The sequence below is a fragment of the Bos grunniens genome, chromosome 14, assembly GCF_055505025.1.
Source record: "Bos grunniens cultivar Pamir isolate PY7600 chromosome 14, Bosgru_T2T1.0, whole genome shotgun sequence".
In the NCBI taxonomy this organism is placed as follows: Eukaryota; Metazoa; Chordata; class Mammalia; order Artiodactyla; family Bovidae; genus Bos; species Bos grunniens.
This window is the reverse complement of record NC_141178.1, coordinates 82,440,560-82,465,221: the sequence shown is the minus strand read 5'-3', so window position 1 is coordinate 82,465,221 and position 24,662 is coordinate 82,440,560. Positions and strand designations below refer to the sequence as shown.

Below are 24,662 nucleotides of genomic sequence, written 5' to 3'. Positions count from 1 at the left end.
GAGGTGTGGCCATGCGAGCATTTCAGGAGCTGAGTGCCCAGGAGTGGTAATCTGGGGGCTCAGATATGCTTAAGTATTGCTTTGGCAGAGGCTGTGGGAGACATTTCAACTGATTATACCTATTTGTACTCCTCAGGAGCCCACACACTTCAAAATCTCACCAACACATGGTGTGGTTGTCTTTGAATGTTTAATCATCCTTGTTGGGGACATCATTTGCTCCAAGAGAAATTGTGTTCAGCCACTTCTCTTATATTTAGTACCCTCACAAATTTCCTATCTGGTAAACTGCCTTTATGCCTTTCTCTCAAATTTCTATTGGATGATCTGCTATTTTAGTTACCAGTTGCTAGGAAGAAGTTCTATATCCTGAATACCAGTTAAGGAGATAAGTGCTACATGCTTTCTCCTGGGTTTGCACTGTCTTGTCAGTAGAACAGCAGATGTTGTGAGTTTTTACATATTGTCATGTATCACTTTTTCTTATGTGACCAGCAATATTTTTTTTCAATTTTGTATATGCTTAATTTTCCAACGGACACCAGGATAGCGTTGTACATTTTCCTTTTTCCTTTCTGAGGATTCATTGAGATCCACAAATGTCCTGAACTGCTTCTTTTGTGTGGTACCCGTGTATAATATCTCATCTATTCACCACTCGTCAAGGCACACAAGAACGTTTCCCCATGCCAAGGCAGGGGAAGCCTCATCAGAAAGCCTGTAATTGGATATTTGTGCTTTCTGACTTTGCTTTCTCCTCTATTGGTCTGTTTTTCAACCCTGAGCCAACACCATACTCTCTCAATAAGTGAGAAAATATAAATATCTTGGCAGTTGGGAGCTCAAGTCCTCCAGTACTTTTCTTCTCCCAGTATATTGCCTTGGCTACTCCTAGCCCTTTCTGTTTCTGAAACATCTGAATATTTGGAATCAACTTCACGCACATACACAAACGGACACACACACAAACACACACACACACACAGCACCTGTTTAGACTCTTACTGAAATTGCATTGAATTTGTAGATTTATCTTTACTCTTTTGGGACTTAGCATTCATAAGCTTGGTTATCCTTCTATTGTTTCAAGGATTTAACTTCGATAGAAGACCTGGTACCTAGTTTTTCCAAAAGAGTCTGATAATTTCAGCCTACACTTGCATTGTGAGTCACCTCTGGTTCCCAGTGTTCTTCAGGTTTTAGTTCATTTCATCAGGAATGTGACGTTTATCACAGGAAGCCTACTCATCGCAGCCACTCATTTTCTTTATAAGATCAGTAACAGCTGATGGATGCCTCCCTTTCCATTTCTGATACTGGGAATGAGTATTTTTCTTTGTTGTCTCTTCTGTTTCACCAATACTTTGAATGCCTCCAGATAATCAACTTTGGCTTTGTGTGTTTACCTCCTATTCATTTCTCCTCTCCTCTTTGTATTTCCTTCATTTCTTTGGGTAGGTAATCTATGCTTATCTAACTTCCTGAATGGCAGCTGAGAAAATTTTCACCCTGTTCTCTCTTCTACGAGATGCCTGTAACGTGATGTATTTTCACTAAGCACCTTTTCCGCTCCTTTCCCTGCACTTTTAACTTGCGATCACCTCACAATCCTTTAGACCTTACTGTTACCCAGTTTCCACTGGGGCCTCTCTTCTGTATAATTGGTTTAGGACTAGTTACCAAGAATTTGGGGATTTGCTGGTTCTCTCGAGTAATGATTCTCCCTCAGTTTCATTGTAACAGAGAAGGAATGCTAGTACTGTCAGTCATGGAGACTTGTGATGCTGGGGTACGTCACGGCATGAACCTGCCCCGCCACCCCTGCCCCTGCCCAGAGCTTCTGGAACCATCTCCCCGCTCCGTGTCCTCTAACACTTTCGGGCATCTACCTCCGCCAGACGAGACTACCTCTGACGAGACTGCCCCTGGGGGCGCTCTCACTTGCGACCGCAGCGAAACCTTCTGGAAGCCGCGCAAAGCCTGATGGGAGACGCTGCTCAGTACTTCCGGGTTGAGTCTGGTCGCGGAGCCTAATTGACTTCTCCTCACACACCTGCAGCTTCGTGTGGGTTCCCACTGGAGTTCGTGTCCTGGTAGGTTCCAGTAGGTTTAGACAAGACAAGGTTGGGGGCGGTTTGGGGATGGGGCAGAGGAAGAGGAAATCCCAAAGTCTGGCTGGGACACGGGTGTGGGGAAGTTTCCACAGTTCTTGGCAGGACGCGAGTATCTGGGAAGATTCCAGAAGGTCTTCGCAGAATAGGGAGGCTGAAGAAGGCTCCAAAAGGTCCTCCGGGACATGGGGTCTCAGGTGAGGTTAGGGAGGCCTGGGAAGGACAAGGTGCAAGGAGACGTTTCTAGAAGGTCTGGGCAGGACCGTGAAGGGTTGGCGGGGAGAGAGACGTGGAAGGTTCCCGAAGGTCTTCACAGACCACAGGGCTGGAGAAGGTTCCAAAGGCCTGGGCACAATGTGGCGGGGCGGGGCAGGGAGCGGGGGTGGGGGGAGGCGGTGGTTTAGAAAACCTGGGCAGGAGATGGCAGGCGGGGTACAGCTGGATGGAGGAACAGATGGGAGGTAGCTAGAAGATTCCAAAAGTTCTAGGCAGGAGGTAGGGTGGTGGACCCAGAACTTCAGACTTGGACTCAGTCTCAGGTCAGTGTCTGCAGATTCTGTGGTTTGGCCCCTCCCTCGTGAAGCCGGGATGGCAGATGCAACTGTGACCATCCCCATCCGTTCTGACAGCATGCATCCCTCTACTGGGGTCCCATGGCTTCCCCTACCTACCTGGCAGCCCTCCCTGTGGGTATCCTTTCCACCACCACCTGGGCCATTCATCATCATCTTCTGGGGATGGGTGACGTGGGAACCCACACAGCATCTTCACCACTGAAAGCCACGTCCCACCAGGACCCCACCCAGCATCTCCGACCTTGAGGCCGGACGCTGCCCAACTCATATACCCGTCACCTGCAGAGTCCACATTGATTTAAATCACACCCCTAGGAGGATCAGGTATTTCCTGCTAAAAGCAATTCACAGGTATGACATTTCTGTTAGCTTTCTGTTAGTCAACACCATCAGTGGACGACCAGCACAGAGATTTAACCAGGTCATCACTTTCTTCGCCAAGCTAGTGGTACCAAAAGAAAAGGAAAATGACGTTATGGGATGCCACTGAACTTTGCCCTTTACAATCTTTTGTAATGTCTGGAGCTAAAATCGGGAGGGGGTGGTGTCACAATAATCCAGGATCCTGAGTAATCTCCAGGATCTTTTTTCCGGAGATTCTTTCAGATGATTTCTTTACAGTTGGCGCCAAATAAGGTTCTTTATCACACTTTTCTTGGAGGGAACTCATCCACATGGTATTATCAATGTAGCAACTCACTAAGTCATATCATTATCATTCTTGAGATCCACCATGCTCGATTTTTCACATATGCTGGCAAATTCAAACACCTCTGTGGGAAAACTCAATGTGTGATGAGTCCCATTTCCAAAGAATACAACTTTTGCCTGAATTGGGAGGTGTTAGCTAAGTTGGCCTCATAGACCAAGTCTCCCATGAGCTGTTTTTCTTCTTGGACAGTCTTTGCCATATCAGGGACAAGTGAAGCAATGCAAAAGGCCACCTGTTTTAATTCTCATTCATTTAATGATGTTCTTAATCCTTTTTCTACCCCCATAGAAGTTACTGTAGCTTGTAAGACTGTGACTAGCAATGTTAAAACATTCTAAATATCACTCCCAGCCCATTTAACCTATACGCTGCAGAAGCCTTAGATTTCTACACGCAGGGTTAGGCAGTCAAATTCTGGATCTTTAGTTTTTAACTGAGAAGGTGAATTAAGACTCTCGTTCAAATAGTTTCTGCCCTATGCCGTGATTCTCATAATGGGTTAAATCTGGGCTAAAAAAATGTAGAACACATTAAAAAAAAAAAATTGGCCATGCCACCTGGCTGGCTGCATCTTAGTTATCTGATGAATAATTGTACATGGGCCCATGGCAGTGAAAGCATGGAGTCCTAATGACTACCAACAGGGAATTCTCTGTAGAGCACATTTTAAATCCCTGGCATTTTATATAAATTATCTGAGGCAGTAATGTTGAAATATTTTACAGTGAGTGCAAGGATATGTGTGTGTGTGTGTGTGTGTGTGTGTGTTCAGTTGTGTCCAACTCTGTTCGGTATAAGCAAGTGAAAGTGTTAATTGTTCAGTCATTGCTCTTTGTGATTCCATGGACTGCAGCCTGCCAGGCTCCTCTGTCCATGGAATTTTTCAGGCAAGAATACTGGAGTAGGTTGTTATTTCCTCCTCCAGGGGATCTTCCCAAGCCAGGATTGAACCTTTGTCTCTTGTGTCTCCTGCATTGGCAGGCAGTTCTTTACCACTGCGTCACCTGGGAAGCCCACCACCTTGTCCACCTTAACATTTTACTAGTTTTCCCATGTGTCTATCCATCTGTCTAACAATGCGTTATTCACTTTATCTTTTGGATTCCTTTCAAAGTTAACTACAGGCATCAGCCTTATTTCCCCTATGAATTGTAGCAGTTTTGCTTGTGTGATTCATGCTTTATACATCTTATCTAAAAAGTCAACATCCAACATCTGTTGGATCATCACAAAAGCAAAAGAAAAATATTTACTTTTGCTTAATTGACTATGCCAAAACCTTTGACTGTGTGGACCACAACAAACTCTGGAAAATTCTTAAAGATGTGGGAATACCAGACCACCTGACCTGCCTCTTGAGAAATCTGTATGCAGGTCAAGAAGCAACAGTTAGAACTGGACATGGAACAACAGACTGGTTCCAAATTGGGAAAGGAGTACGTCAAGGCTGTATATTGTCACCCTGCTTATTTAACTTATTTGCACAGTACATTATGTGAAATGCCAAGCTGGATAAAGCACAAACTGGAATCAAGATTGCCGGGAGAAATATCAATAACCTCAGATACCCAGGTGACACCACCCTGGGTCAGGAAGACCCCTGGAGAAGGAAATGACTACCCACTATAGTATTCTTGCCTGGAGAATTTCATGGAGAAGCCTGGAAGGCTACAGTCCATGGGAATCACAAAGAGTTGGACACAACTAAGTGACGAACACTTTCATTTTTCACTTTTCAAAGGGAAAGTCATGTTTATGTTTTTCTTTTTTGCATTTGGGGGCATCATTTTTGCATCTGTTTGTTCCAAGGTCTCAGCATTATTTGTCACAGAAGAGGCCATTTCTTCAATGCATTTTTTTGCTTGTTACCTTTGTCTAAAATCAGTCAGTCACACATGGGTAGGTCTACTTCTCGACTCTTTATTCCATTCTTCTGACTGTATGTCTAAGCTTTCTGCAGCATCATGCTGTCTTTGGTTATCATAGCTTTCTAGTAAGTCTCAAAATCAAGTAGTATAAGTCCTTGGCTCTTCTATTTCCAAATTATTTTGGCTATTCTAGGTCTTTCACTTTTCTACTTCAATTTTAGAATCCCAGTTGATTATTTCTACATTGAAAATATATCTCTGGGAAATTTGAGATTGTGCTAAATCTACAGATCAATTTAGGGAGAACTGACATCTTAGCAACAGTAAGTCTTCTGATCTGGGAACACAGTATATCATTCCACTTTTTTAGGGCTTGCTACTCTTCGGATTTCTGTTTACCTGGTGACATTGCAAATTCAGCTTTCTGGTTTTCTCTTCTTGCTGTCGTTGTGTTTGTGGTTGCTAGAGTTAATACAGGTTCTCATTTGGCTTTCTAATTCCTAACCAGACAAACCAAAAAAGAATCAATCAACAATATAAGTGTGTAAGGGCATAAGGCTGGCAGGCCTTGTGAGAGAGAGGGCTAGCCTCAGCACCGATCTGGGCAGTGAGGCTGGGCTGGGTGGTGCAGGGGTAGCCAAGCCTTCTTGTACCCTGGGGTCAGGCTGCACCAGTGAAGACCTGGCCATGGATGGAGAGGAAGATGAAGAGGGAAAAGGAAGGGCGGTAGCGCTGGGTGGGAGAGTACCCCATGGTGTCTCCTAAGAGAACAGGAGTTCAAATCAGGGGTGGGGGAAACCCGGTACTGCCTTGGGGGAGCTGCGGCAGGAACACTTGCCAAGCAAGTTTGCTGGGGCATGGGTGAATGAATGCAGAGTTCTAGGGAGTGATGGGGTCCCTGGGGACAGAGGGGACTTGGTGGTGGTGGTGACAGCCCCCCCCAATCAGCATTGAGAGGCCACACCCAGCCCCTGGCCCATGGATGAGGAGAGGGTCTGCCCCGGTGACCAGTGGGGAGGGCCCTGAATGGTACTGGACCAACAGGGGTCAAATCTAACTCCAGAGTCAGAGCTGACCAAGGGGCCCTGCTTGTTCCTCATGTCCAGGACCAGGCATCACTGGAAATGATAACCCTCCTCGCTTTGCTTCTGGTCTTGGGCCTGCCGCAGGTGGAGAGCAATCTCACCGTGTCTGGAAGACAAGGTCAGTTCTGGCCCTGAGCCTCCTGGGCTGGGAGGAAGAGGTCTGGAATGCCTGTGCAGACACAGGGTGGCCATGGCCCCAGGTGGGTCCAGGCAGGTGTAGCCCAGAGAATTCAGTGGGCAAGACAGCCTTAGGAGGGTGGTCAGCTGATATGGATACATAGTTGGGGAGCCTCTTGATGTGGGGTCCCCAAGGGCAGGCAGGGATGGCTGGTTTTATTGCCCAGCACCCAGCTCTCCCTGCCATGGCCCTGCCTTCCTGGGGATGGTGGGGCTGGAGGCCAAGCCTGAACCAGCCATCTTCAAGCCTTCTGGGGCTGTCTCTGAAAATGGAGAGCTGCTGGAGTGTGACCAGCTTCTTCCCTAGGAACAAGTCCTCCCCTGACACAGACCCCATGGTGGGCCACCTCGGCTCCTGGGTCAGGCAGGACACAGGGTCTCAGGCCAAGGAGTGTGGAGCCAGGCACTGGAGGCAGTGGGGTCAGCCAGGAAGGTGGGTGGACAGGGTGCATGGGTGCAGACTCCACAGCCATGGGGCTTCTTTCTCTAGAGCAGCTAATGTGAGGCGCCAGTGAGGTGTGGTGATGTGGGCATGTCCTGAGTGGGGGTTGGGGGAGGCAGGGACTCGGCTGTTTCCATATGACAGTGCATGTCTCCGGGCTGAGGCTCTGCGCTCGCCTGTGTTCATGCTATGGGTGTGGTGTGGGTCTGTGAGACACATCCAGTGGGCACACGAGAGAAGCCCAGAGAGGAGAGGAGGAGCTTGCAGGATAGGGGAGGCTGTGAGGCGCCAGAAAGATGGATGGACCCAGGGCTCTGTCCTCACTCAGAGGAAGGAGAGGATGGCAGGTGTTGCTCTGATGGGATCTGAGAGCTGCCACATTCCGCTTTCTTTTTATTCCTCCTTTCAGATGCTGTCCTGAGGTGTCACGTTTGTGAGAAGGAGAACAGTTTTGAATGCCAAGGGCCAGAAAACTGTGACAATGGCTCTACATACTGTATCTCTGCCGCCGTGAGTAAGTGTCCTGGGTCCCAGTGGGGCTCCACACACAGGTCAGTAGAATGCTTTCAGGACTTAGGGCGTGTCGAGTTTTTCTCAATAAAGAATAACTAACATAAAAATGATCCTTTTTTTATTTTATTTTTATTTATTTTAAATTTTTAAAAGAAAATCCATCCTGAACCCTCCTCCCTCCTCCCTCCCCATACCATCCCTCTGGGTCGTCCCAGTGCACCAGTCCCAAGCATCCAGCATCGTGCATTGAACCTGGACTGGCATCTCGTTTCATACATGACATTTCACATGTTTCAATGCCATTCTCCCAAATGTTACCACCCTCTCCCTCTCCCACAGAGTCCATAAGCCTGTTCTATACATCAGTGTCTCTTTTGCTGTCTCGTATACAGGGTTATCGTTACCATCTTTCTAAATTCCATATATATACGTTAGTATACTGTATTGGTGTTTGTCCTTCTGGCTTACTTCACTCTGTATAATAGGCTCCAGTTTCATCCACCTCATTAGAACTGATTCAAATGATCCTTTTTTAAAATTTGAAGAGCAAAGTCCTGTGAAGCCAGGAGTGCCAGCAGGCCATTGAGGAGACTCAGCTTACATAAGTAACCCCAGAGCCGATGCAGGGTGGCACGCAGCAACCGCTGGCCAGACTGAAATACTGAGGTGCAGGGAGAAAGTAAAGGAGAGTTCTTTTCATTCACTTCTAGGTGAGCAGTTGAGCCTTAATGACTTCAATGTCTGACCAAGAATAGCTTTTACAAAAGATGTACATAATCAGGGCTTAAAATATGTCCTGAAAAGAGGATGCATGCTTTAAAACATTGGAGACCGCTGCTCTGCCATCTGTAACTCCCCCAAGCACTTCTGGCCTCATGAAGAACTCTCTCCCGAGGGTGACTTTGAAGGCCCTGGCATGACCCAACAGTGGCCTTGTCTGGCCTGGAGAATTCACTTTCCATTCATCAGCCACTTCTGGGGCTTCCATGTTCCAAGAAGCGTGTGGGCTACTGAGTCAGTCGAGGCATAAGCCCCACTGCAGCCTCACCTGGAGTTGATAACTTAGTGTGGAAAGATGACTGCGCAGTGAAATATGGGAGGAGGTGAAGTCAGAAGACAGGTCATGCCCCCAGTGCTGGCCGTGCCAGCAGTAGGCTCACAGTCACAGCAGTTACACCCAGGCCGCAGGAGTGGCTCCTTGAGAGGCCAGCTCCAAGCCCTGGGCAGTGGCCAGGATGGCCAGGTGCCCCTTGCTCCCGTGTGTCTCGTCTGTGGTCACAAAGGCTTGAGCAACCATGTTTGAGAAGTTGAGGCCCAGGGAACCTATGCATTCCCAAATGGAGACTGCCAGGCTCAAGTGCAGACAGGTGTGTGCAGACAGGTCAGAGATGGTGGCATCTGATGCCACGCCACCCCCAAAAGCAGCTCTGAACACAAAGGCCTGACCCTCTTCCTTTGCAGTGACGGCTCCCAAATCCCTTTCAGGTGCCCTCTTTGAGTGGGGCTCTGGTAAGGGGCAATAGAAGGGTCAGGGTTGGGCAGACTTCAGGCAGAAATGGTGTTGGCGTTGCTGCTTTCAATTCATGAGACCCCCATCTCTCTGTCCTGTTTCCCACTAGGAGTATTTCCACGGTTCTTCCTTATTTCCAAGCAGTGTGCACTGAACTGTGGGATGAATGAGGCATTTTCACAGATGGCCAGGTCGTTCGTGCTCGTAAAGCCCACACCCTTTCTGTACCTGGCGTGCTGTACATCCAGCCTATGCAACATCCAGAAACCAATCATCAGAGAAAACACAGAAGATGCTTACTTGAAGTTCATCAAGGGGCAGGGCAGGGGCAGCAGCTCCGGGCTGATGCCTTTCCTGACACTGGCTTCTGCGCTCCTGGGCCTCAGGCTGCCGTGACGAGGTCAACTGGCTGCAGGTGGTTGGGACTTGTATTAAATTTGTTTTCCATCGATTAGCTCAGTGGTGTCTGACTTTGCAGGGACCTTGACGTGGGGTGGGGAGAATGAGTCCACTTGGCCCTGCCTCACAGGCTGAATTACCGCAAGGCCAAACCTTCCCCACAGCCATTTGTCTACACGTTGTTTCTCTTTGAAATCAAACCTTGTAACTGTTTATTGCTGACAATCACTCTTGACTCCTCTTCACCTTGGGGGGCCTTGGTATTGATGGAGGGCAGGGCCTGAGGCCCACCCATGAAGAGTAGACCTCAGACACTTCTGACCTTTGGGGGGGCCCAGGGTCAGTGGGGGAGACAGAATGATTTGGGCATAAGGTGTCTCTGGAGTGAAAGAAATACTGCTCAGTGTGGGGTAGTAGGACCCCCTCCTGATTACAGCCCTCTTCTGACAGGGGAGGCCCCTTGGCTTCTCTCCTTCAGCTCTTGCTTCCAGACTCCAAGAGACAGAAGAGAAGAAATTCTGTTGAGTAAGCATGGATTTCACCCACCAACCGGCATAGGTGTGTGGACTCACAGATTCTTCCACGTGCGTTTTTCCAGCATCTGAAGCTTGGGCAGGCACACAGCAGCGCTGCTGCTGACGCTCCAGCCTTTGTCCAGTCTCTGTTTGAGATGTAGCCGTGCACAGACAGCCAGAGAGTTGAGCCACAGTTCTGCACAAAACAAATGCTCTCTCCCCTGTGGCCCCGACTGGGTGCTAGGGTGGGTGCAGCCCCATCTGCAGCTCTCCTGCTTCCCCCTCCCTCCCATACTCTGGCCCGCCTCACCTAGTCTGACTCAGGGAATGCTGTTTGGGGCATCCTGGAAACCTTCCAGAGAGTCTCAATGGCCCCAGAAGGGGGTACTGTGGGGCAGGCAGGGAGCAGGGCTGTCTCTGTCACATCTAGAGCCTCTGAACCAGAAGGGCCCCCGAGTGCTGGCCAGTGACTCCACAGCTGACAGTTTCCAGTTTCTGTTCGGCTCCTGCTCTGTGCATGTCCCTTTAGCGTAGGCATTGCACTCCCGCCTTCCTGCTCATGCCCTGTCCAGAAGCGGCATTCCTAGGACTCCCCACTCTCAGCCTAGGACAAGACTTTAAGTAGGATCCCTTTTGTTAAGGCAGGCAAGAGATGCAAGAGGTCAACTATTCAAAAGTTGCCATGGCAACTGGACACTGGCATCTCTTCACCAGGAGGATGGTTAGCGCAGTGTAAGATGACTAGGACATCAAGACCCATGGACAGGGAGAATTCCCTAGGTTTGGATCTGGTGGGTCTTTGGTGATCTGATGAAGAGTACTTTCAATGATTAAATGATGAGAGATATCAGATTATTGCAGGATGAGGAGTTCAAGTGAATTGGGGAAAATGCTGTCACCAGATAGATACACTTTCTAGAAGTCACTATGGAAGGAAGAAGTTTTAAGAGGATAGTGTTTACAAAAAACAGATCACGGATCAACATCGATGCCACACCAAGAATGTAAAGACTTGGGAATCTTTATCTGTGAAGAGCAGGGAGCCAGCTGAGTGAAGGACAGGCAACGGGGGCCCAGCTGGTGCAGACAGAATGGAACAGGATCCAAAGCAGAGGCTGCAACCCCAGCAGGAGAGCAAACACTTCTGTGAGTGAGTAGAGGGACAAGTAGGAGTGCACAGAAAGCTCACATGTTGGAAGGAGCCAGGAAATGAAAGAATTCATTCCCAAACAGTCACATATTCTCTGTGAAGCTGAAGACAGGGGTGTCTGCTAAAGAGTGAGCGCACAGACGAGGTGGGCATGATGTCAGCTTGGAATAGGCCCTGAAGGCAAGAGAGAGAGAAGGTCATGGCTGAGACCATGCAGAGACCCAGAAAAGCTTGCTGGCAAGAGGACCCAGGAGCAGTCCCAGAATAGGAGCTGAAATGGCAGGGCCTCTAGTGGCTCAGTTGTTAAAAGAGCCTGTGTGGGAGACCCGGGTTCAATCCCTGGGTCCAGAAGATGCCCTGGAGAAGGAAATGGCAACACACTCCACTATTCTTGCCTAGAAAATTTCAAGGACAGAGGAGACTGGTGGGCTACCATCCATGGGGTCACAAGGAGTCAGGTACAACTGGGTGATGAACATTTTCTATGAGGTCTAGGTGTTCACCAATCCAAGGTCACAAGGGCAAGAGGGAACTACACTTGGGTTCAAGAGAGCAACTGAGGAACAAACGATCTGTCAAAACTTAGCTGGAGAGAGGCGGGCAAACCAAGGTGAGCAGGGCCAGGCCAGGCCTGGACGGCTACATGGAGGTAGACAGCAGAATGTTGGCCAGAGCTGACAGAAGGGCCTGAGAGGAAGAGGCTTACAGTGCCCTGGAGACGTCAAAGCTTCATTCAGAGAGAGGGAGAGCTCACGTGAGGGGGAGGAAACGTGTTACTCTAAGTGGCATTGCTAAGGTGGCCACTGTGCTCTTTAAGAGCAAGTGTGATGCAAGTGACAGAAAACTGCAAACAAGGGGGTCTCAGCAAGAGTAGCAAGTGTTTCTTTCTTGTTCGTGTAAACAAAGCGCAGTGCTCAGCAGCCCAGAGCTGTGTCGCGGGGGAGCAAGCTCCACCTGGTGAGCGCTGCAGCAGCGCAGAGCACATGCTCTAGCGGGGACGAAACTGGGGGGCTGTAAAAGCAGCATTTTTTGTTCAAAGTGACAAGATACACATGCATGCCCAAACTATCACCTATATGTAGGCTTTAAAAACAAACAAAATGGAGAATTTGAGGGTCCACTTTAATTGAAAGCAGTTTTCTAGGGAGAAGGCAGCTTTCTAGCCTTTCAGAAGCTTTATGAGCTGCCAGTTCTTTGGACCGCCGGACTTGACGGGCCCCAAGAAGACACGTGGAGGCGCTGGGGAGTACAGCCTTCAAACCTTGCCCCTCAAACGCAGCCAAGGACCTGTCTCCTGAGACACACGGAGCGACTCCCAAGTTCCACTCCAAAGCCTCCGTCTCTGAACGAGCACACCCACCTGTTGTCTGTCTCAAGCACATGGAGCACTCCTTCCAACTCACTCCTTTTAGAGGCCAAGCACATAACTGAAACTACAGCAAAACAAAAACAGTACAAGAAAGGAACATTAGAGGCCAACATACTTGTGAACAAAACCCAAAAACTGCCTAACTGGCTGTATTAAAATAATAACAGGTTATGACCAAGTACAATTTGCTCCAGAAATGTAAGAATGACTCAGTCTTAGAAAAAGATGTCCAACAAGAAGTAAAGGATGATAATCACAGCATCATTAACATTCACTAATTGATCTTTTAAAAATGCTGTGACCCCTAGGAACAGAAAAAGTCAATAATAAAAGTTACCCACCAGAAACCTCAAACACCATACTTTGTGGCGAAGCATTCAAATGCTCTCACATAATCCAAGGATGTGACGAGCCCACGCACCGTCCCAGCTAGTCAGATATGGTCAGCCTCGACAGTGGGGGCTCAGGCACATCATGAAGGAAGGACTGCAAAAACGCTTCTTCTCAGCAACAACCCTGTCAGCTAAAATCCCTCCTATTACAGACCAGTTAAAAATGTCACATGAAAAAAAAATCTGAATACTTTTTAACTGTACACCAACCTAATGTGAACATTTCAGAAGAGGAAAAAAGGAAAGAAGAGGGGAAGGAAAGGAAATAAAATAATCTTTACAATATACAGTGAGCAAGGAGTGAAGCTGGCAGCTGCTTCAGCATATTTGCTCTTTTTCTATCACCATGAGCCTCAGGTTGGGCAGCGGACAAGGCACTGGGTTTCCATGAGAGAGGAAGTGAAAGCAAAAGACATAAATGAGGCACTTCAGAGGGGATGTGCTCTAAATTAAATACTAAACTAGGGGAAAAGACTCTCTCTGCACAAGGAAACTTGTCTATGTCAGCATTGGCTCCACATGGAGAAAAACGTATGAAGAGAAGTTTTTCCTCAGAATTAGATACTGTCATTATCACTTGGGGCTTGTATTTCCACTACTGGTTTATTCCAATAAACCTAAGCCACAAGATAAATGTTAAGTGGTAATGGATGAGTTTCACCCTGTGATACCTACAAAAGCAAAGGAAAATCCTTTCTGAAGGAATACTCAGCTCAGAAGTCAGAGTCCCAGAGGTATTATCTCAATAAATATCTGCTAAAAATCAAAATTCACAAAAGACACAAGAACACAAGAAACAACAAGTAAGCAGAAGTGGATCACCAAAAGTTTCAAACATTGGAAATCACAGGTCTGTAATACAAAATAAATTTGCTTTTAGAAATAAAAGAGCATAGAAAAGATGAGGAAAAGAACGACAGACTGTCAAAAATATTAGGCAAAAAACCAGGAAACTGCTGGGAGTGAGTGATGTAACCTCTGTAACCTTATACAAACTCAAGGGAGAAATTAAACAGTAGATCACACATAGATGACGAGATGACAACACACTGGAATTTGAGCTGAACAAATGATTCCACTGCAACCAAGAGGTTAAAAGAGATGGGAAACACAGAGACGAAACTAGACGACACAAAGAGTAAGAGAGAAGCTAATACAGAAAACAAGCAGGATTCCAGAAGAGGACAGAGAAAGCAGAGCACAGGCAGTGTTCAAACAAAGAGCAATGGGCGATTTTCCAAAAGCGATGCAACAGCATTCAGGTCAAGCAATCACAACAGGCCCGCTGCTCCGAGACACACTCAGAGCAAAACGTCCAGACTGCAAACCAAGAGAAAATTACAAAAGCCTCCAGAGAGAAAACACGCATCTGGAAGCGAACAGCAGTTATATCCTGCGCAGGCCACAGCTCAAACTGGGAGGCAGAGGGCAAGGCAGTGGCAACTTCAAAGCGCTGAAAGAAAACAGCCAAAAAGTAACTTGGCCTTGAATACTAAAAGGCTGTTTACAATAAGTAAAAAATAAAATGGTTTACCACAGACTAGTAATTACTAAAGGAACTCCCCCAAAAGCATTAAGAGGAGTGAAAATAATCCCAGACAGCAAGACGGAATGCAAGAAAGAACCAATTTTTAAAAAACACGTTAATATGTGGTGCCATGGACTGTACTGTATCCCCACAAATTCCTGTGTTGAAGCCCTAATTCCTGGTGTGACTGTATGTGGAGGAAGGAAGTAAATAAGGCTAAGAGGTCATAATGGTTGGGCCTTGATACAAAAGAATGAATATCCTTAGAAGATGAGACTCCAGAGAGCTCTCTCTCTCTCTCTGCCACGTGAGGACATGGCAAGAAGGCCACCATCTGCAAGCCAGGACGAGGGCTCTTGCCAGAAAATGAATCATCCGGTACCTCGATCTTGAACGTGCAGCCTACACAACTCTGAGAAACAAGTGTCTGCTCTTTAATCCCCCTAGTTCACGATGTTTTGTTGTAGCAGCTGGAGCAGACTAAGACATGTAAAGTGAAAGTCGCTCAGTCCTGTCTGACTCTTTGCAACCCCAGGGACTACACAGTCCATGGAATTCTCCAGGCCAGAATACTGGGGTGGGTAGCCTTTCCCTTCTCCAGGGGATCTTCCCAACCCAGGGATTGAACCCAGGTCTCCTGCGTTGCAGGCAGATTCTTTACCAGCTGAGCCACCAGGGAAGCCCAATTGTGGATAAAGCCAAATAACACTAACAAGATAGCCCCAAAATAATATTTTCTCATTTGGAAGGTTAAAGAAAATAAGACCATACTGGATACAAATGGTGTGAAAAGGCATGAGGCACATGATTAACAATGAAATGTTCTCTGGTTTCTACGTGGTTCACAGAGAAATCAGAGATGGCCATAGGCATAAAGGGTCAATGCCAAAGTGTCACAGAAATGGAGTTTGCTACCTTCTACCTAGCAATAGAAAAAAGAAACCAATACTTGAGAGAAAATGGATAGAAGAAATTTAAAGGTACTAAATAATAGGTGATAGAAATGCATCTGTATGCCTTAGCAATCACAATAAATCAAATCACCAGCTCAGAGACAGACTATCAGATTGAAGTTTTTGTTTTAATCCAGAAAAATACTCAAAACAAAAGACCACGGAAAAATTCATCATAAAAGACAGAAGAAGATACAGTAGACTTAAACTATCAATGTTAAACAAACAGACTTTAAGGCAAAAATCACTAACAGACATAAATAACAAAATGTTCAACTTACCAGAAAAAAGTTTTTAACAAATTAAAATTTATGTGTATCTAATGTAAGTGCTCCAAAATACATAAAGTAAAAAGTGTTAGAACAAGGAGAAATGGACAAAACCAGCAACAAAGTGGAATATTTAGACACACTTCTCCCAACAAGAGACAGACCTGAGGGCAGAAGTTGAGTAAAAACACTGAACAACGCAATTAACATGCCTTGAGCTCTGCACCCAGCAGTCAGTGCAGGCGCTCTGCTGAAAAACAAGACCCCGAATGAAAAATGTCAAGTCCTGCAAACTGGACAGTTAAAGTCTCCACAAAAAACAAAAAGATACACAACGGAACACCGGGATAAAGCTATAGCATCTTCCAGGGGGAAAACTGACAAGCATTTTAAAACCTCAATTTTTATAATAGAAGAACATCAGAAAATCAAGGAATTACACATTCCATTTTGAAAGTTAAAAAATAGTAATGAGACAATAATGAAGTGGCAAAAATTAATGAAATAAGAATCTAGAGTATGACAGAAAGGACCAAGAGCTGAATTAGCAGCATTTGAAATAAAAGCAAAGACAGGGATTTCAGTAATGGAGAAGAGCAGTAGGTAGAAAACATCAGACTGAACACTGTACCACTTTTAAAGAATGGAAAGAGCTTGATAACTGGGCCATGGTGAAGGGTCCAACATACTTGAATGCAGATGTAAATGTGGACTCCATTTTTTAACTAGTACTTTACCATGTAACTTTGCAGCCCCATCAACCAAAGGCTGGATTTATTTCCTTTGACTTGACTTGGGACTCAAACTTCTAATTTGTTAAGGTCTACTTTCTTATTTATGCCTCTATCACCATCATGAGTGGGGCTTCCCAGGTGGCACGAGTGGTAAAGAACCCGCCTGCCAGTGCAGAAGACACAAGAGATGCGGGTTCAATCCCTGGGTTGGGAAGATTCCTTGGAGGAGGGCATGGCAACCCCACTCCAGTATTCTTGCCTGGAGAATCCCATGGACAGAGGGGCCTGGCCAGCTACAGTCCATGGGGTCACAAAACGTCGGACACGACTGAGCAACTTAGCATGTATGCACAAATGTACCATCATGAGGAGAAACTGCTCATTATAACCCTCGTAGTGGAAGGATGAGAGACACATATGGCTGAATCATCTCAGCTGAGCCCAGTTCTGAATGAGAAGCACAGCTACCCTCTGGGCCCAGCCTACCCTCAGATGCACAGATGAGACTGTCAGTGCTTTAACTCTGAGAACTTTCGAGCCTCTGGTGACATAGCAGCAGCTGAGACAATGTGGATCCATTAAGTGGAAAAGAAAGAGAACGGGTCAGACACAACATTTCAAGATTCAGGAGCTAAAACTTTCCCAAAACTGATTACATATCACCCCATAGATTTAAGAAACTCTTTACAAAATTGAAGTAGGATCAAGAAAAATCATATCTATGCACATCGTAGTGAAACTAATGAACACCAAGAATAAAAGGAAAATCCGAAGAGCAGCCAGACAAAATAGCCACAAAATAAGAGTTCCAAAACAGAAAGTAAGCAATGAAAGGGGACAATGCAATGACACCGTCAAAACACTGGCAAAAAATAGCTACCAATCTAGAAGCAAAAATACTGCTCAAAATTCAAAGGTGAGAAATGAAATATTTCCTGCCATATCAGTAACCAATGACGCCCCAGCCACCAGGGACTGCAGCCATCGTGCATGGTGAGCTGGTGAGCTCTGAGGAAGCTCAAGGTGTGGACACAGGGCACTGGCCTCAGGCAGCTGAGATGCATATGAAAGTAATGATTCCGGTGAGCCCAGGCTCCTGCATCTTCCTATACATAATAAAACACTAAACTCCTTAATTTGGGATATTTAAAAAATTATTTTAATTAATAATAATCTTTTGATGTTCAGACTAACTGCCCTTTGCTGCAAAACTTCTAATAACCAGACTCCTCCCCGCATCCCCTCGAAACGGTCTCTCAGGGTTACTTGAGACGCTCTCTCCTGGCTTAAAGTCCTAAAACTTCCCACAGAATAAAACATAACTCTCAACTTTTAGGTTGTGAATATTTTTTGGTAAGTCCGCAAAGGTTAACAGCAAATTCAATGAAACAAAAATCTCAAAGAACTTATCCCCAGCGGACCACACTAAATACACACACACACACACACACACACACACACACACACACACACACACGAAAGAGCTAGAAAAATGATCTCAAACGTAAGCCCAGAAATGCAGAGAAAAAAGAAAGAAAAGAAGCAAATGTGAGTCAATCTAAATGAATATTGAAACAGTAATAATGAGGTCTTGGGGTGTCACTATATATAAAGAACTACATACATCGTTAACCCAATGATATCAATAGTGTAGAGAGTTGCCTATGACAGGAGCGGCACAGGGGTCAGCGAGAAACCAATACACGGGGCCAGTGCTCTGAGAGGCGGTAAACACGACAACAGACGAGCCTAGCTGCGTTCCAAAGACACCTTTACTTTTGGTCAATGAAATCTGCATTTTATAGATTTCCACAAAAGATGCCCCGCCTCCCCCACCCCCGCCCCCCCACCGTTTACGTGTAGGAAAGACATTCTCAGCTCCCAGGTGCTGTAACACCAAGCGGCCGGCCCGGCCTCAGGAAACCGCTAACATGCAGAAGCGCCAAGGAACGGGCCAGCTCACGGAGCTGACGAGACCCCCCTCCATGGGGAGAGTGGAGCCCGAGGCTTCCGGGCCAGCACAACCGCGGCCTCGTTAAGCAACTGCGGACGGAAACGCTCAAACCTGCGCAAAGGCCCCAGGCCCCAAACTCGGCAGACACGCTCTCGGCCCGGAAGAGGCCAAACACAACCGGAATTACCGCGGAAGGAGTGTGTGCTCCCCCGGCACCAGCCCCACCGCTCCCTCTGGCGCCCCTAGCGGCCCAGCCTCGCTTGGCTGCACCAGGACGCTCCAGTGTGATCTCCAGACTTGGCGGTTGCGGGTAGGGGTGGAGGGTGGGCAGTGTCCTGGGCTGGTGCAGATGTTGGATCAGAAGCTAGTCACGGGCATAGGCTTCAAACAGTAAACGAAGGAAGGGTGGTAGAGCATCTAATGTCAGACAAAGGTGATTCCAACACAATATGCATTACTATAGTGGAGAGCTTTTCGTAATTACCAAAGGGTAAATCCGAGAGGCTGAAATGATTCTAAATGGATAAGCATCTATTAACATAGCCACAAAATTTAAAGCAAACATCAACAGAAGCAAAAGACAAGTTGGTAGATTTCAGTACATTTTTCTCTGTGTAAGATAGAACAATTTCAGTTCAGTTCATTCATTCAGTCGTGCCTGACTCTGTGATCCCATGGACTGCAGCATGCCAGGCATCCCTGTCCTTCACTATCTCCCGGAGCTTGTCAAACTCATGTCCACGGAGTCGGTGATTCCATCCAACCATCTCATCCTCTGTCATCCCCTTCTCCTCCTGCCGTCAATTTTCCCAGCATCAGGGTCTTTTCCAGTGAGTCAGTTCTTCGCATCAGGAGGCCAAAGTATTGGAGCTTCAGCTGCAGCATCAGTCCTTCCAATGAATATTCAGGGTTGACTTCCTTTAGGGTTAACTGGTTTGCTCTCCTTGTTGTCCAAAGGACTCTCAAGAGTCTCCTCCAACATCACAGTTCAAAAGCATCAATAGAACAAGGCAGGACATTAATAAAGCTATAGAATATTTGCACATCATGACTAACAATCTTGACCTAATAACTGTCAACTTCAATAATATAACAGCCAGATAGTTTACTGGCAAAAGCAAGTTTACTCAGGAACAGCAACAGAAATTTCAACTTCAGACAAGCAATCTGGTGCCGACCGTAAGCAAACCCACAGGACAAGGACGGAGAACTTGCATTTATAGGAAAAAGGAGGAGATGGGCGGGGCCGCAATGATCACTGAAGAGTCCATTGGAGGAACTAAGAGTATGGTTGATGGAGGCTTCCCATTGGTTCCGCTGCTGCAGACTGGCTGAGCTGCGGAGAGGTGTCTTTTCTGCTGGAGAGTAAGCAGAGGTTAGTTCCTGTGGGGATGTAGGCCCCTTGTCTGTTCCCCTTGAAGTAAGTGATTATGCATGTAGGGGGAGAGCTCCCCACTTCAGGTCTGTCCCAGCAACAACTTTAGCTGCTGCTGCTGCTGCTGCTAAGTCACTTCAGTCGTGTCCGACTCTGTGTGACCCCATAGACGGCAGCCCACCAGGTCCCCTGTCCCTGGGATTCTCCAGGCAAGAACACTGGAGTGTGTTGCCATTTCCTTCTCCAATGCATGAAAGTGAAAAGTGAAAGTCAAGTCGCTCAGACGTGTCCGACTCTTAGCGACCCCATGGACTGCAGCCCACCAGCCTCCTCCATGCATGGGATTTTCCAGGCAAGAGTACTGGAGTGGGTTGCCATTGCCTTCTCCTGAGATTTCTTTAATTCCACATAGCATATGTGAATTATTACATCCAACAAATAAACAATGTTGTCAAGGGACACGGAATAGTCACCAAACATTTGTCCATATGCTTGGGTGTAAAGCAATTCTCAACAATTTCAGTGGATTGAAATCTGGAGTATGTATGTGTTTTACCATAGTGACATTAAATAAGAAACTAAGAACAAAAATTAAAATACTCCCAAATATTTGGAAATTGAGCAATACATTCTTGAATAGCCTAAGACTAAAAAAAAATAATAATAGAAATTAGAAAATATTTATATTAAATTGCAATGTGTCTGACACATTATTATCTGTGGTATAGTGCTAAAGCCATGCTTATAAAGAGAAATTTGTGATCTGAAATCATATATTAATGGGGAAAATCTGAAAATCAGAGATCTGGATATATATTTCAAGAATTAGAAAAAGAATAGCAATCCCCAAAGAAGTAGAAACAGACTAGTAAAATAGAAATGCACAAAAGAATAAAAATCAAAAGTTATTTCTTTGAAAAAATAATAAAACTGATAAACCCCTAGAAAGAATGATTATGACTAAGAGAAGACACAAATTATCAATGTAGGGAATAAAAATGATGACATTTCTACAGGTCCTATAAACATTAAAAAGATATGGAAAAAGGTACCATCTAGGACTAGGCAACGGAGAAGGCAATGGCACCCCACTCCAGTACTCTTGCCTGGAAAATCCCATGGATGGAGGAGCCTGGTAGGCTGCAGTCCATGGGGTCGCTAAGAGTTGGATATGACTGAGCGACGTCACTTTCACTTTTCACTCTCATGCATTGGAGAAGGAAATGGCAACCCACTCCAGTGTTGTTGCCTGGAGAATCCCAGGGGCGGGGGAGCTTGGTGGGCTGCCGTCTATGGGGTCGCACAGAGTCGGACATGACTGAAGTGACTTAGCAGTAGCAGGACTAGGCAAAGAGTTCTTAGAGTTGATACCAAAAGCAGTCCATAAAAGGAATGATTGATAAGGTGGGCTTCATTAAAATTAAAAACATGTTCTGCTAAAGTCTCTGTTAAGAAGATGAAAAGAGAAACTACAGATGGAGAAAATATTTGCAAGCCATATATCCAACAAAATATCATCCAAAATTCTAAGGAACTCTCAAAACTCAACAATTTAAAAAATATCCAATTTGAAAATGGGCTAGAACACATGAACTGACATGTCACCAATAAGCAGATGTAGGTGGGAAATAAGCACATGAAAAGATGTTCAACATCACTATCCTTTATGAAAATGCAAGTTAAAGTCACAATGCCATAGCACCATACACATTTCAAAGGGGCTAAGGTAAAAAATAGTGACCGCACCAAATGCTGATAAGGATGCATAGAAACAGGATCATCCATACACTGCTGGCGAGAAGGTAACATGGCATCGCCATAGCGGGAAACGGGGAGACAGTCTGACAGCTTTTTCTAGGACTCAACACGCAACCACAAGACGACCTACACTTCACTCTAGAGCACTGAAGACATGTTCACAAGTAGACCCTGTGGATACATGTTTATTGCAGCTCCGTTCAAAACAGCCCCAGACTGGGAACAACCCAGATGTCCTTCAAGGGGCAAGTGGTTAAACCGACTGTGGCCCATCCATGTCACGGAATACCTCTCAGCAATAAAAAGGAGCAGACCAGTGATACGGGCAACAGCATGGATGAACCTGAAGGGAACGATGCTGGGTGAAAAAGCAACCCATCTCCCCCTCAGCCAATCTCATTATGGAGATTCGTCTGCATAATGATACAGACTTTCTCAAACCATCCAGAAGCCCAGGACTTCTTATAGGGAAATCTCACAGTAGAGTCCCCATGATCAGAAGGCAGCTGAGTCTTTGCAGCTGGTGATCAATAAATGAGTGAGTTGTATGTGGCGGGCTCTTGTCCTGAGCTCGCCACTCACAGATCCACCAGTGAGAAGGGCACTCCCACCTTCTCCAGCCTACACATATTGGACACATATTGCAAGCTTGCCACAAGGGTAAAGCCCCAGAGCAAGCCAAGTCAGAAACCTTCTTCCTCTCCAGGACACTTTACAGGAAAAAGAAGTGGTTAGACCAGCACTGATCCTCGGGCTCTGGTGGCTCGCTCTGGGCTCCGCTTACCTTCTCAGATCTTTGAGAAACATACTCAGGGCTTCAGAAGGTGCGACAGAAAGCCCAAGGGCTGGGCTGCCTCCTCACGCACTGCCAGCTCCTCTGGACAGCTCTTTGTCCCCTTATGGCAAACGGAGGAAGACGGGATCATGGTCACCCCCCACAGGTCCACTGGGACAAGTGGAACTTAAGAGACAAGGTTGGTTTGCAAGCAGAAGAACTGTGCACCTAACGGGAGTGCTGGTTTGTGTGTGGCTGCGGGGTAGGGGCAGGAGGAGAGCGGGGGTGAGCAGGGCTGGGGCTCTCCGACTGTCAGCACCGCGCTGAACCGGGGCCACTTCCACTCCACCCACCCGCAGGTGCCTAGGGCAGGAAGGGTTGCTGCTGTGATGGAGGAACTGATTTTACGTTATTTAATTTGCATTAATTTGAGTTTAAATACCAGGAGATGTCAGGACATGATCCTAACAGATCTTAAGTGTCTGTGTCTTGCTGTTTGTTGCAGTTTTTAAACTGAACCAAGAAAATACATTCATTGTGTCCTAATAGTTTAAACAGCAAGTTAAGTGCACGGCTTTCCCTGCTCATGGGGTCTCAGCAGCTCGGGAACGGTCTGAGGGACGCGCTCGGCTCAGCTCCTGCTCGGGGAGGCTCTGCGAACTCAGCAGCCCAGGGCAGATCCAGCCACAGTTTCCTGAGTCCTCGGCTGCGGGCAGTCAAACAGACCTCTGGTCTGCTGTCTGGGTCCCCGGGGCCTCCCTGGTGGCTCTGTAATTCCTGGAATAATGATGAGCCTCAGGGCTGTGGTTGCAGGCTGCCGGTCAGCTCTGGGCCAGGTGCCGAAGGCCCCCCAGAAGCAGACCAGAGAGGAGGGCTGAGGGCTGATGGTTTCTTCTGGAGGGGATGGCATGTCTCCAGGGCAGGCAGGGAGGGAGGGCGCCATCCAGCTGTGCTGCCGCCCACACAGGCAGGCCACACACTCTGTCCCGGGCACCCGAGATCCTCAGAATCGTCCCAGCTGGGCAAGGGGGTGGGGATGCAGGCTCCCAACCCCAGGGGCCGTAGTTGGGGCCTCAGAGACAGGAGGGGAGATGCGGTCCAGGCCAGGAAGTGCCGACCAGGCCTGGGAACCTCAGGCACAGCTGTGGGTGCTGCTGTGGGTGCAGCTCTTCCAGGGCTGGCCAGGTGGGACTCCTTGGTGAGAACGAGAGCGAAGCAGGAAGCCTGCTTAAGGCCCCACTGCTGAGGGCCCGCAGCTGCACACATGCAGACCCCTCTCTAGATCGTCTCTGCTTCCTGGGACTGTGCGGAGTGTGTTCAGAGACACAGGGGCCAAGGCTGGGCACAGTGCCCAGCGTGTAGGAGGCACATAAACAGATATTTGTGGGATGAGTGAATAAATGCATGACTACAGTGTGCAGCGGCCTTCACTGTCTCCAGCTTACCTTTCCTCCCTGACCTGTCTCCCAGCTGTAGACTGAGAAGAGCTGCCAGGGTCCTGGTGGCCGGGGGGTGCCAAGGCCCTGCGTGCCCAGCATCTAGACCTCTGCAGCAGAACCAGCAAGGTGGTGCCGCCCTTGGGGGGGCCAGCGGGCTTCTCCAGGCCCAGGTGCGGTCCTGCAGGAGCCGCCTGCCCCACAGTGACGTGGGCCGTCCAGGTAGCAGGCCCCAAGATGGGCACAGCAGGCACAGGAAGGCAGAGGGGGTCCAGTGGTGGCGTGAACTGCGTGGGGTGGAGCTAGGAGCAGGACCCTCGCCAGCCGAGAGGGCATCTGAACGCTGGGGAGGAAGAACCTCAGGGCAGCATTAAAGACACAAAGTTCTCCTCCTGGCATCCTCCAAGCTGGGGACAGACAGGTGGCAACGCTGTGCCCACTCTGCCATGTCGGTGCCCATTCAAGACCCTCCCCCACCTGGGAAGGGGCACGAGCTGAAGGTCTGGACCTGGCAGAGACAGCCCACTCCCTGGACAAGCATGGCCTCAGCTATCCCCTGCGTCCTCACGTGGATGGGGAGTGTGGCCCTGGAGCCACCCTGCTCCTGCCCCTAGGTGGCCTCACCCTCTGGAGTCCCAGAAGCCTGACAAGAAGTATGCTCCAGGCCAGGCCCAAGACGCCCTCAGAGGGGTCTTCTGAGACGGGAGAGAGATCAAAGGCCCCAGTGAAAGTAACAACCTTTTGCTTTCTCTTCCCTTATCTTGTTTTAAACAGCTGCTGCTCATCAATCACCACTTTCGCTTCTGTGATCTTGCTTGCTTGTTGCAGGGGAGGGATCTGAGCTTTTTGAGCTAGAAGTTTCTGGTGTATAAAAGACACCCAGAACAAAGCCAGGACACTCAGCCTTTGGAAGTAACTCTGCCGAGCGGGCACTGGTGCTGAATAAACCCTGCTGTTCTGTGCCGGGGTCCAGCCCCGGCTGATCCAGGGTATTCGAAGCGGGCACGGCGTCGACAACCTATTTATTTAAATATTTTATCAAAGATATAAAGAGTAATAGGA

At 47.5% G+C, this 24,662-nt stretch overlaps 1 protein-coding gene and 2 long non-coding RNA genes across 5 annotated transcripts; 1 reads left to right on the top strand and 2 right to left on the bottom strand.

The window, feature by feature from the left end:
• Positions 1-1,999: 1,999 nt before the first annotated feature.
• Positions 2,000-9,447, top strand: LY6K (lymphocyte antigen 6 family member K). Its single transcript, XM_086337576.1, has 4 exons — positions 2,000-2,093; positions 6,373-6,469; positions 7,380-7,484; positions 9,103-9,447. Exons 2-4 carry the CDS (start codon positions 6,391-6,393, stop codon positions 9,387-9,389), a joined length of 471 nt encoding a protein of 156 aa, XP_086193702.1. The 5' UTR covers positions 2,000-2,093; positions 6,373-6,390; the 3' UTR covers positions 9,390-9,447.
• Positions 9,448-12,160: 2,713 nt separating this feature from the next.
• On the bottom strand, positions 12,161-18,484 carry LOC147359786 (uncharacterized). Its single transcript, XR_015141218.1, has 2 exons — positions 18,368-18,484; positions 12,161-12,490 (listed from the first exon to the last, which is right to left on the bottom strand). It is a non-coding gene; the product is annotated as an uncharacterized LOC147359786 (long non-coding RNA).
• A 990-nt stretch (positions 18,485-19,474) lies between these two features.
• LOC147359785 (uncharacterized) lies at positions 19,475-23,943 on the bottom strand. 3 transcript variants are annotated; one of them, XR_015141215.1, is made up of 2 exons: positions 23,610-23,767; positions 19,475-19,611 (listed from the first exon to the last, which is right to left on the bottom strand). It is a non-coding gene; the product is annotated as an uncharacterized LOC147359785 (long non-coding RNA). The 3 variants fall into 3 exon arrangements; XR_015141214.1 differs by having other exon boundaries at positions 19,475-19,614; positions 23,610-23,751; XR_015141216.1 differs by lacking the exon at positions 19,475-19,611 and adding an exon at positions 22,419-22,941 and having other exon boundaries at positions 23,610-23,943.
• Between the last annotated feature and the right edge of the window lie 719 nt (positions 23,944-24,662).

What these genes read in the sequence shown, in the direction of transcription:
- LY6K (XM_086337576.1), top strand. Translation starts at nt 6,391, where the DNA reads ATGATAACCCTCCTCGCTTTGCTTCTGGTCTTGGGCCTGCCGCAGGTG. An exon ending in CACCGTGTCTGGAAGACAAG is followed by an intron (nt 6,470 to 7,379) that starts GTCAGTTCTGGC and finishes TCCTCCTTTCAG; the next exon opens with ATGCTGTCCTGAGGTGTCAC. An exon ending in CTGTATCTCTGCCGCCGTGA is followed by an intron (nt 7,485 to 9,102) that starts GTAAGTGTCCTG and finishes GTTTCCCACTAG; the next exon opens with GAGTATTTCCACGGTTCTTC.